Source organism: Neoarius graeffei, chromosome 14 (assembly GCF_027579695.1).
Source record: "Neoarius graeffei isolate fNeoGra1 chromosome 14, fNeoGra1.pri, whole genome shotgun sequence".
In the NCBI taxonomy this organism is placed as follows: domain Eukaryota; kingdom Metazoa; phylum Chordata; class Actinopteri; order Siluriformes; family Ariidae; genus Neoarius; species Neoarius graeffei.
Window position 1 is genome coordinate 23126886 of NC_083582.1, and position 12377 is coordinate 23139262.

The following is a 12377-nucleotide window of genomic DNA, read 5'->3' on the forward strand; positions in this document are numbered from 1 at the left end:
ATCTGTAGGGTGACCTGAAGAGGGCTGTGCACAATCTGACAGATTTGGAGTGCTTTTACAAGGAAGTGTGTGCAAATATTGCCAAGTCTAGATATGGCAGGTTGATCGACTCCTACCCAAAAAGACAATGCTGTAATTAAATCAAAAGGTACTTCAACAAAGTATTAGTTTAAGGGTGTGCACAATTATGCAATCAGCTTATTGTCCATTTAAAAAAAAAAAGTTACCCCCCCCCCCCCCCCCAACAGATTTGTTTTTCCAATTTAATGATACAGGTTATAGGTCATGTTAAAGGTAGGAAAAGTTTTGAAATTATTTATCATGGTCTCATTTTTTTTTTTTACATCAGAAAAAAAAAATCATTTTAACAGGGTGTGTACACTTTTTATATCCACTGTATGTATGTAATAAATTATTTCTCTCATATATGAAATAAAATAAAAAAAACTGGTCAATGACATCTGTACAAATTGCAGCTGTGCTAAATTGACATGGTAATTAGCCCGCTAGTCAGTTATATTAATGCACAAGTGCAGCCTTTTGGGATTGAGAGCTAGGAGATATTTGCTTTGTCTCCAGAAGAACGCGTTGAGGTCAGTGATGATTGCTGCGAAGACACCATTCAGTCTCAGGATAAATTAAGCAGTGAACAGTCTTGAACCTAAACAGGGAAAATAATCCATAAAGGACACAGAAGTCAAGGCAGCCTAAGGTATGCCCATAGAAAATAAACCACACTAATATTAGAACTGTTTTTGTGGCTACTGCCTCACATAGAGGCTGTAGCCACTATGCCATCGTGTTGTAAGAATGAGTGTAACAATCGCGCACTATGCATGTGCATACATGTGTTCCGATTAAAATGGCCTGAGTGTGTTTACAATTCGATTCACCATTCGAAATAAATAAACTAAAGAAATCGCTTTCAGGACATGTTTATGCTTATTACCGAGGGAAAGTAGTACACACCGGTCAGTTCTAGGTCTAGAAAAAAGTATGGGGGAGCAAGGATGTTCCAGTTGGTTACAACTTCCTGGTACTCATATATAAATACTAGAACACCACTCATGAAACATTGTCAACAAGGACTATTTTTTATACCAAGTCTGTAAGAAATTTAGTAATTAAACAATACTATTCTTACAGAGTCGATTTTGAGTACGAGAATCCAAGTAACATTGTAACAAAATTACTTTTAAAATGGCTCAAAACTAGACATGGTAATATTTGGCATTCAGACTAAAATTTGCTGGATTAGAACTTAAAAAATAGAAGAAAACACCACGAAAGAGAAACTAATCGAAACTGAAAGAGTGAAAGTGATCATCATGCCGTTACCATGCGAATAGTCTTACAAGTGGGTGCTCAGCACTCTCAGTGCGTTTACATGCACATAGAGAAAAGCGAATTTCTGCCGTTGCTCGACTGAAATCGAAGTTCTAAATGGCATGGAAACACTTTAGCTAGGCTGAAATTGAACTGAACTTGATTCCTCGCAATCGAGCTACACGACCTAGATTATGCGATTTTTGCCGAGCTACTTAGTGCATGTATACCCTATCGAGATACGTAATCGAGCTGCTTACTTCAGCACTGCCCCTTCCGGAAGTGACGAGTCCACAAGCGGAAAACACAACAGCCTCGGTCGGGGGAAAAAAAAAAAACAGCCTCGGTCGGCATGACACTTCACCTTAGCCGTCACTTTATTAGGAACACTTGTGTCTGGGCATGTACGCACCCATTTCCAATTAGTTGGTAAGTTATTAGCAGGCTAACAGTTAATATGTTCACCATTACAGATCAACTTCAACTTAGTGGCCATTTTATTAAGAACACTTCTGTTCATACATACAAACTACAAACACTTCTTGTGAACACAGAACTGATAACTTTGTTTATACTACAGTGTTGCCAGATTGGGTGGTTTAAAGTGCATTTTGGTGGGTTTTGAACACATTTTGGGCTGGAAAACGTCAGCAGTATCTGGCAACACTGCTGAATAGCTCTTCTTCATGACGACAACCGGAAGTGTACCAACACGATGGGGCGTGTAGCACCACCTGTGGCTCGGGTGCACAATGCACCTCACACAATAGCTCGATTTCCTTGTGTGCATGTAGGATTGGATTTCTCTGGCACCCCTGCTGGGACCCTTAGCTCGATTACGGACAGCAGCTCGATTTGGATGTGCATGTAAACGTACTGTCCGACTCCGGTGTGACTGAGTAAGGTGACAAGTTTTATGTTTCATCTAATTTAGGTAATTTAAAAAATGTATAATATTTGGCAGCAGGCACCAGGAAAGTATAAAGTCTGTCAATATGTTTATCATGCTTGCATGATGATAACTCAAAAGATATTTATTTAAATACATGGCCTACTCATTCTAAACCTGTCGAGCTTTGCTGGCAAAGCTCTTGACCCCAGAGGGTTAAAATACGATGGGGAAAACGCTTGGTCAGGGTCCAAAACCTGTAGTAGTCCATTTTTGTGGCTACTGCCTCACATAAAGGCTGTAGCCACTATGTCATCATGTTGTAAGAATGAGTGTAACAATTGTGAACTGTGCATACACGTATTCCGAAAATGGCCGGCGAGTGTATACAATTTGATTCACCATTCGAAATAAATGGACTAGACTAAAGAAATCACCTTCAGACATGTTTATGCTCATTACTGAGGGAAAGTGCATTCATAATTTAAAACGTACTACAGATTGTCCCCCTTTCCTCATGTTCTTTGACCAGTGATCCCATGTGTGATGTAGATGTGACACACTTCCGAGTTGTTACGGGAAGCTGTCAGAAAAAGACCACTGAGCTCTAGTGCCGGGCCTTTTCCAGGAAATAAGAGAGTTTGGGTCATGGCGACAGCGTGTGCATGTCAGCCTCGGTTCGGAGGTTTCAGTTTCAAAAACTGTAAGAGGTAAGAGTAGAATAATATAAAAGTACAGACACTTGGTACATTTTACTTCTGTGATTTTAAAATTGTTCATTTTTGGATTATGCTTCATTTTTGTGGCTACTGCCTCAGAGAGAGAGAGAGAGAGAGAGAGAGAGAGAGAGAGAGAAATGTATTTACTGTATGGACATGGTATCAGAAAACAATTTTATTTATAAGCGGTAGCCACATGTACCCAGGGGCGTCGTAGTGGGGGGAAAAGGGGGACTGAGTTACCAGGGCCCCAAGTGGGGTGAGGGCCCTTGAGGAGTCTGTAATTTTATTTTCCTTTAAAATATCAATACCATTTAAAGATCACAATACATGTTGCTAACTAATGTAAATGTAATGTTTTGAGTAAATAAATCATTTGATTAATGGATTGAATTGTTTGTCCTAGCCTACATATAGTGTCTGGGGACAGGCCCCCCCACCCTTTGCACGAAATGGTTTAGTCCGCTTTCACCGGGCTTTTTAACTAAGCGCATTTAACGTAGCATTCATTCTGCTGAAGCAGCACTGCGTGTTGTAGGCTATCTGTGCTATGGAAGATGATGCACAAGAAAACAAAATCCGGTTTTTAGAAACGAAAAGAGAGGCAGGAAAGAGACAAGAAAAGAAATGAGGGAAAGCAACTGCTCACAAACTTCTTTCCCAAGAAAGGTGAGCCCAAGTGTGAAAGCAAATAGCCTACATTAAATGAACACCCATGGTTATAAATGCTTCAATACCACCGCAATTGTCAGTGCTAAAAACTGCACAACACAAAATTAGAAATAACATGATGCCTTTTTTCTCTGCATTGCAATAGTATACTAATCGAAAATTAAATTATATTGGGCCATAACATAATTAGGCTAATAGCTGGGGTATAAATTCCAGTGTTTAGCACTTTGTGGAAGCCTGTTTTCTTTTTGCCCTTTTTAAAATGAAAAATGACAAGAGAGTCAAGTTTTGTTTACCTTTCATTCTAAAGGAAGTATTTTGTTAATGTAGAAATCTGGAAATGGCATTTCTTTTATGTAATACATAAGCTACTTGATAAAAATCTGTTCTCTTCAGCCCAATGCAAAGGTGCTCAATTTTCATGCAGGCCTATTATGTTTGGTGACCTTTGGTGGCATTTACTGTTACAACTTTTAATCATTCTGCAAATAAAACAAAGATTCAGTGATGTATTGTGTGATTAGGGTTTTTTATTCATTTAAGAGTTGTTAGATTAATGTGTGGCTACGTACAGTAACTGACTGGACTGGTAGTACGCCCTTGTTGTTAGATACTTTCAGCATTGTTAACTGGTGAGCTTTTTTTTGGGGGGGGGCATGGCCACTGCTTGTGCATAGGGCCCAGAATTTGGTGCAACGCCCCTGCATGTACCCACAGGGTACCTATTTTTTTGGTAATGGTTACATGCTAGTGGGATGGCAGCTCGACAGTTACAGTTCTGTGTTAACAGATGTCGTCAATGATAACATTCTCAATAAACTTGTAGAATATTACCGTGAAGGGTCCTCAGTCAAAGAGAACACTCCAGCAATAGGTACCACATTCCTCCTGTTCTCAAAACCACCATAACTGAGGGTGACCTACAGTGGTAAACAAACAGTGCATACAGTGATGAAAAATGCGTTCAAAGATTACACAAACTTTATGGCAAGTTCTGCAGGATTATGCAAGATACAGTACATTTATTGAAGTAGATACAGATCATGTTCTGAGTACTATATCTTTACAAACCAGTGCTTTTACAACACAATAAGGGAGTTTCTTATTTGATAGTTATAGGTCAATATAGTAAAGTATTAAGGGCAGGTTAATGGAATATTAAACACTGGGAGTGACATCATTGGAGTGAAGATATTGATTTAATTTTTTTTTTAATTTAATTTGATTTTGGGAAATATCACTCAGATCCATGATGTATTTTGTATGAAAAATGCGAGTTTTTCAACATGAGAAGATAAACTTCATATCTTCAAGCCAACGTGCGAGTTCATCATCATCATCGCATTCACAAAGTATGCAAATTTATCCAAACAATTCATCAATTTCCTCACGAGTGATATATAGAGATTTATGTCACAGTTTTGGTTCTCCATGTCCCAGATTTAGCTCATATGAAAAATACGAGTGGTATATCTCCCAGTAAAACACTCGTGTCCATACATTACATTCTGCGTCATTCTAAACCTGTTTAGTCAAATCAATCATCCCTCCATCTTCTGAGACACCTTTACAGTATATCACCTATCATTTCCCTACACTCCCTATCCATAATTACAAGTGTAGACTAAGTATGCATCCCACACCAGTCATTTCTATGCAAATGCATTCCCTGAGTCATGCTTCAGTGCGTGATAAAGACCTGTTTGAGGACGTCCGCAGCAGGCATCCTCTGCAGGTTCTCCAGATGTGAGTGGAAGAGGTTGGTGTGTATCAGAGGAACCTCCAGCAGCGCCTCAATGATGTAACCGATTGTGCAGTCATCCGGGAGACGGATCTTCTCTGCTGTAGTGATAAAGTTCCCTAGACTGCAACAACAAAACACTGCATTGATACACAAATCATGCTAATAATACTAGGCTCACTGGCCACTTAAATAGGAACGCCTGCTGATTCATGCAGTTGGGCAGTGGGAACAGGGTCAAAGAAACTGGACAGCTGAAAATTTCGAAAAGACCACAGATGCCCCTTTTCCACCAAAGCAGTTCCAGGGCTGGTTCGGGGCCAGTGCTAAGTTTGGAACCGGGTTTTCTGTTTCCACTGACAAAGAACTGGCTCTGGGGCCAGAAAAAATGGTTCCAGGCTAGCACCAACTCTCTGCTGGGCCAGAGGAAAGAACCACTTACGTCAGCGGGGGCGGAGTTGTTAAGACCAACAACAATAACAAGACCGCGAAAGATCGCCATTTTTAAGCGACGAGAAGCAGCAGCTGTACAAACGCGAAGTCATCCGTTATTATTATTGTTGTTGTTGCTGCTTCTTCTGTGTTGTTTTTGCTTTGATATTCGCGCCAAGGTTTACGTAAACGTAGCGCCGTAACCAACGTATACAGCGACGTAACTGACGTGGCTCCGCTTAGCACTGCGAGCTATGGAAAAGCAAACTGGTCCTCAGCTGGCTCACAAGTTGAACGAGTTGTGAACCAGCACCAGCCCCGAACCAGCCCTGGAACTGATTTGGTGGAAAAGGGGTAAGTGTGTCCAGTTTGGGTGAGCCTGTACCTGCTGTAGCCTCAGATTCCTGTTCTTGGCTGACAGAACTGGAACCTGAGGTCATCTTCTGTTGTACCTCAACCACCTTCAGTGTGCTGTGTTTTCTGAGATGCTCACCAGGGTTGCAGTGCTATTTGAGTTACTAGACTTCCTGTCAGATCAAACCATTCTAATTGTTCTCCTCTGATCTCTCTCAACAAAGTAATTTCTGCCTTCAGAACTGCTGCTCATTGGGTGCTTCTTATTTTCACACCATTTGTTGTTAACTTTAGTTTTGCATGAAAATCCCAGCAGCTTCTGAAATACTGAAACCAACCCATCTGGCACCAACAACCATGCCACAGTCACAGAGTTCACTCCCCCCCCATTTTGATGTGAACATTAACTGAAGCTTTTGACCTGTATCTGCAAGATTTTATGCATTGTGCTGCTACAATATGATTGGCAGATAATTAGACAAAAGAGCAAGTGCACAGGTGTTCCTAATGAAGTGGCCTGTGAGTGTACATTGCACAAAAGTGGTTATTTAGCAAATTCAGGATGGTAGAGAGGTTATTAAATGTGAAGGAATGTTACTTCAAACACTATCCTTTTGAATACCTTGCCCATGGACTCATCTTGAGTGCCAGACCTCGACTGATACAGAAGCCAGCACCTCCAGTAGCAAACCAGAACCTGACAGAAGTCTGCAAAATAAATCATATACATGGTTAAGAGACCAATCCCCAACTACCCACTAGCTTACTCCACTTTTACCCAAGCCCCACACAAATGAACTTCACCACACCACACCCACCATTTACAAACAAATGCAACTCCCAATTCCATTTTACTTTGTCCCAACTTTTCTGGAACATGTTACAGGCATCAAATTCAGGAGTTTGAGGGGTTTTTTTTGGTAAATGTACAAAGTTTCAGTTTGAACATTAAATATCTTGTCTTTGTATTCAATTGAATACAAGTTGAAAATCCTTATATTCCATTTTCATTTCCATTTTACACAGCATCTCAACTGGAATCAGGGTTGTAAAACCAGAGTGTACATGCTATTTTTGTCTCTTGTAATACTGCAAAAGGATAAGAACCAAGCAATAAAAATGGACAGATTTCCCTGTACATTGTGTCTCAAACATTGCCTGGTCAAAAAAAGGTCACCATTTGGTTTTAAATAAGATACTTAAGATTATTTGACTGAATAATTACGCAGTGATTGTGTTTCAGCTGGCAACAATTCTTTTAACCCTAACTGATGCAGTGAGTAGCTTCTCATTTCTTAAACATGTTGGAAGACATATCCTGTGGTCGTGGAAAAGTTGTTACTATGTTTCAAAAGGGTTACATTTTTTTGGCCTGCATCAATCAAAGAAAATAAAGAGATTACTGAAGTTAGTGGAATTGGGTGTAGAACTGTCCAACGCATTATTACAATCCTGAAGGATAGTGGTGATTCGCCAACTTTGCAGAAGAAATGTGGTCATAAAAAAATTGAAACTGTCGAATCATATATTTAAAAAATAAAATCAATAGAACTCATGGCCATGTTTTAATACTGAAAAGTAGGAGTTTAAAATCCATTCATTATCTATACCGCTTATCCATCAAGGTTGCAAGGGAAAGTTTGAGCCAATCCCAGCTGACTTTGGGCAGAGAGGCAGGGTACAGCCTGGGCAGGTCACCAATGACAAACAACCATTCACACCTATGGACAATTTAGAGCAGGGATGGGCAACCTGCTTGATAAAGAGGGCCACAATTTATCATCACCACCATCAGAGGGCCACATGACCATGCACTTCAACTAATCAGATATGAGAGAAGTTACAAAATAATTTGAAATAAGAACAAAATATTTGTATATTCTTATGTCTGCATGTTTATTGAACCAACATACATTTATTTAATATTTTCCACACTGAAATGCATTTTTAACATAATGCTCGTCCTGTTAAATGACAAACACAAGTTTGTTTTAAAAGAAACAAAGTGCAAAGGGCTCACATTCAATGAGGCACAAAACTTAAAAAAAAAAAAAAAAAAGGGGGGGCCCAACATTAAGTGCAACTTAATGGGATACTTGTGGTTTTGCCTGCTGGCGCACAATAGACTGGATATCAATGTCAATCTTTGTGCATCCAATCCGCATCAAATGAAAAAGAGCATCATCCGTGAGTCTGTTCCTCTCTTTTGACTTAATGTGCTTCATTGTTGAAAAGCTGCTCTCAAATGTAAGTGCTCCCAAACACGCTGGCCATTGACAGAGCAAAATCTCTGAGTGGAAAACATGCCTCTGGTAGCAGTCTCCAAAATGAAATTCCCCTCTCATTGTGCTTTGCTTGAAAATACGGATCTGACTGCAACTTGCAGAGTTCGAGCTGCAGTTCTGATGGTTGCTCGCTGACAGCAGCAGAGACGGGGTCCGTGAATAGCGCAATTAGTGGTTTCAGCACATGAAAATCTTGGAAACGATCATTAAACTGCTCCTGCAATTTTTCGATGTCGGCCCTATACTTCTGAAGTAGTTTCTCGCACCTGGGGTTATCTTTTCGCATCTCCTCACAAGCGGGAAAGCGTGCCAAATTTGGACGATGGGAAGAAAATCCTTCTATGAATAGGTCGAGTTTACGCTGGAATGTGGTTGTGTGCGCATACAGATCGCAAACAGTTTGGTCTCTCCCCTGCAAGTGTGTTAAGGTGGTTGAGATGCGAGGTGATGTCTGTCAGAAAGGCCATGTCGCAAATAAACTGTGTCTTTGAGTTTTCTGCAGTAGGCACTTGTATCACCACTAATACTGTTCTCCAAGAATACTGGTAGTTCAGAGCGCAGCGCAAAAAAAAAACGCTCCAGACACTTTCCTCGACTCATCCATCTGATCTCAGTGTGCATTTGTAAATCCCTATACGGGCGTCCACTTCATCCAAAAAGGCAATGAACCTCCTGTGACAAAGGGACCTGTTCCCCCCCCTCTGATGAGATTTGTTACTTTGGTCACTAAATCCATAACGTGGCTAAAGTTCAGTGTCTTCGCGCAGAGGGCTTCCTGGAGAGATAGAATGCATGGCATGTTAAAAAAAATATTTTTGCCCTGTCATGTCAAACTCAGGCCTACATCTCACAGTTAATATGAGGCTACTCACCTGATGTATGATACAGTGCACTATAGGGCAGTTTACCCCGCTCTGTCGGAGGAGCCCTGCGAAACCTCCGTATCTTCCCTGCATCGCGGGTGCGCCATCCGTAACAACAGTTGACAGCTTGTCAAAGCCACCAAATCCACTTGCAACACCGTCAACGGCGTTGAATATATCGGTGCCCTTAGTCGTATCATGCAGAGAAACCAATTTTAATAGCTCCTCGTGCACTTCAAATGAACAGTCAATAGTTCTCATAAAAATCAGTAGCTGGCTAACATCCATCACATCTGTACCCTCATCCAAAGCCAAAGAGAAGTACTTGCAGTCATGCATGACTTTTCTCAGCTTAATTTCGACATGATCGTGAAATGTCAAATTCTGCGTGTCACTGTGCGTCGGGACAAAGAGACCGTTTCAAAGTGTTTAACCATCTTATCGTCATCAAAAGCTTTAGCCATTTCCACGGTGCACACCTTGACAAATTTCCCCATCTGACAATGGCTTCTTTGCTTTGGCAAGCTCAAGTGAAACAGCATAAGAGGCTTTGAGTGCTGATTCCTGTGTAATTGTGGCTCTGGTGAAAAGTTGCTGTTGGTTTACTTTTGATTTGAGGTCGGCTACGACAGCAGCCCTTGCAGCTCCAGTGTACTTCTCATATTTAACCTTGTGCAAGGTGTTGTAGTGGCGACTTAAGTTGAAATCTTTCATGACTGCGATGGTTTCTAAGCAAACCAGACACATGGGTTTGCCTTTGAATTCTATGAAGAGATAATCTGCTTCCCATCTTGACTGAAAGGTATGGTTTTCTTGATCGAGTTTTCTTTTTTTTTGCACTGCTAGTAGCCATGGCTCTCTTGTCTCTCTTCCTCGCTGAAGGGGTTAAGGCCCAGGGCCCCGATATTGTTTGCATAGGAAGTGCCCTCTATCGGTCAACAGTGTAATTACAAAAAAAGGCCGCGGTTAATTTTTTTTTTTCTGATAATTAATAAATGAATCTACGGGCTGCACTGAGTACGGAGGCGGGCCGCATGCGGCCCGCCAGTTGCCCATCCCTGATTTAGAGTAGCCAGTTGACCTAATCTGTACATCTTTGGACTGTGGAATGAAACCGGAGCACCTGGAGGAAACAGAAAGAAATGTGCAAACTCCTTACAGAAAGGCCCCAGTCGGCTGCCAGGTTTGAACCCAGAACCTTCTTGCTGTGAGGTGACAGTGCTAACCGCTGCACCACCCTGGTTAAGTAAATGATCCAACAAATATGAAAAATCCACAGCAAATATTTTTCATAATTGATGTATCCGATTATGTCAAATAATCCTTGCAGTTCGTTTCAGTAATTCATCAGTGCCATTCCTGAAAGTGCGACAGTCATGCACTGGGTTCATGGGCCTTTATGAGTTGGAATTACTCACAGATCCATCACTCCTGACCCTCTCAGGAGCCTCTATAGGGTGATCGAGACTGGGCCGGCCCAGGTACACATCCTGCGTGTGGGAATAGGATGAGAGCAGCTGCAGCAAGCTTGGCAGGATAACATAATTATCATCATCCACGTGACAGAACCATCTAGTGTGAAGCAGAGAAAGTGAAGAAGAGGTTAAAAGACACCATTTTTACCACAATGTTGTAAACAGTTCCAAGATCCAGCAAACTCGTATATCGTATCACATAACTGCCGTTCCGAATGGGGAAACTGAGATGGTTAAAAGGAACCTACTATATTTCAAAGCATTTAGTAAGTGGATTCTATGGACAATCTATATGCTCAGCAATATCCTATCCTCTACTCCTGCAGGCCTCAAAGTAGGATCCATGAAGCATAGCCAGGGGGTCTGCGATTTTAAAATTTTGTTACAGCTGTAGAAATCACAACCCATTATTATATTTACCGTTAAGCTTCTATACTTTATAAACCTGTTTATAGATGTATAATGTAAACTCTGACCTAATGCATTTTGTCAGAGTACAAGTCTGAGAACCTTCTGCTCTACCATACATCATAAGTCTGTTCTATTTCCTTGCAGTTTATTTACTGTAATGCTGACATGTCTGGTATTGCTGTGTCTTAGTGTGGAAAAGTTTGCCCTTGATCAAACAGCTTGCTTGACATCAGGTCAGTGGATAAACACATATGGCCATGGAGAGAAAAAAACAACAACCTGGGATCAGCACTGATAAACATGATGAATAATGATCCAAGAAACCAGTTTGGATTTTGCTGGGCACATTTTATATCTGTGAAGATCAATAACATCATGATGGTGAGCACATCCATACATCTTCCCCCTGATATAGTACATCAACAACACACTAGCAGCAGGGCGCTTTTCAGTGCAATGTGGCAGATGAACCCAACAGGGTCAATGGGACACCACCAGATGGCATGCAGAAGAGCTACTCAAATGGCCAACAGACGGCATCACTCAGCAAGTCAGTTGTCACTGACCATACCCATCAGGTCTGTGACACTTTTGTGCACCACTTGGTGTCAAGTCTGGAGGTCCAGAGAGACAACACAACGGGGGCATGACATTGTTTGCCTTACCTTACTGTGCAAGGCGCTTTGTTAAGAGAGGAGAATAGTACGCGGAAGCTCATGAGGCCAGACATTCCATGGCGGCTTGGCCAGGCCATTTGTGTTGCCGCTGTGGGCGGCTCTGTCGCAGGCCTCACGGCTCATCTGCGTTTCTGTGCATCCTGATGAGGCAGTCATCATCGCTGGTGATGGACAGTTGCCGACAACTTGCCCTATTCTTATTTATACCTAGGAACAAGCCACTACACCCAGCTAACAGATAATGAACATACATTTTTTGTTTTTTAAATATAATGATTTCAAAACTCAACTTTTTTTGTGACTCGATGAACTTGTCGTATTCCACAGACATCTTGCAGCACAGCGCCTGTCGTGTGTGAGCAGCTGAGCAGTTGGTGTTGATGACATTGCCTCCTTGAATGGAAGAACAAAAAGGAACAAAACAGATGAGTAACAACCTGAAGGCAAATTGAATTAAGGTCTTATGGTTTCCACGATGATTGTTATTTAGCTATAAATTTTGGGTTAAAAAAAAAAAAAAAAAAAGAGGGAGA

At 41.3% G+C, this 12377-nt stretch overlaps 1 protein-coding gene across 1 annotated transcript in view; it reads right to left on the reverse strand.

Annotated features, from left to right (window-relative positions):
- Positions 1–339: 339 nt before the first annotated feature.
- The window catches only part of rfng (RFNG O-fucosylpeptide 3-beta-N-acetylglucosaminyltransferase), a 48745-nt gene continuing 36707 nt past the window's right edge, over positions 340–12377 (reverse strand). Inside the window, exons 4-9 of the mRNA XM_060939442.1 lie at positions 12135–12237; positions 10700–10853; positions 6756–6841; positions 5306–5471; positions 4441–4526; positions 340–661 (exon numbers count right to left, since the gene is read on the reverse strand). Of these exons, the coding sequence (XP_060795425.1) occupies positions 595–661; positions 4441–4526; positions 5306–5471; positions 6756–6841; positions 10700–10853; positions 12135–12237 (662 nt within the window). The 3' untranslated portion in view covers positions 340–594. The remainder of the gene's footprint in view (positions 662–4440; positions 4527–5305; positions 5472–6755; positions 6842–10699; positions 10854–12134; positions 12238–12377) is intronic.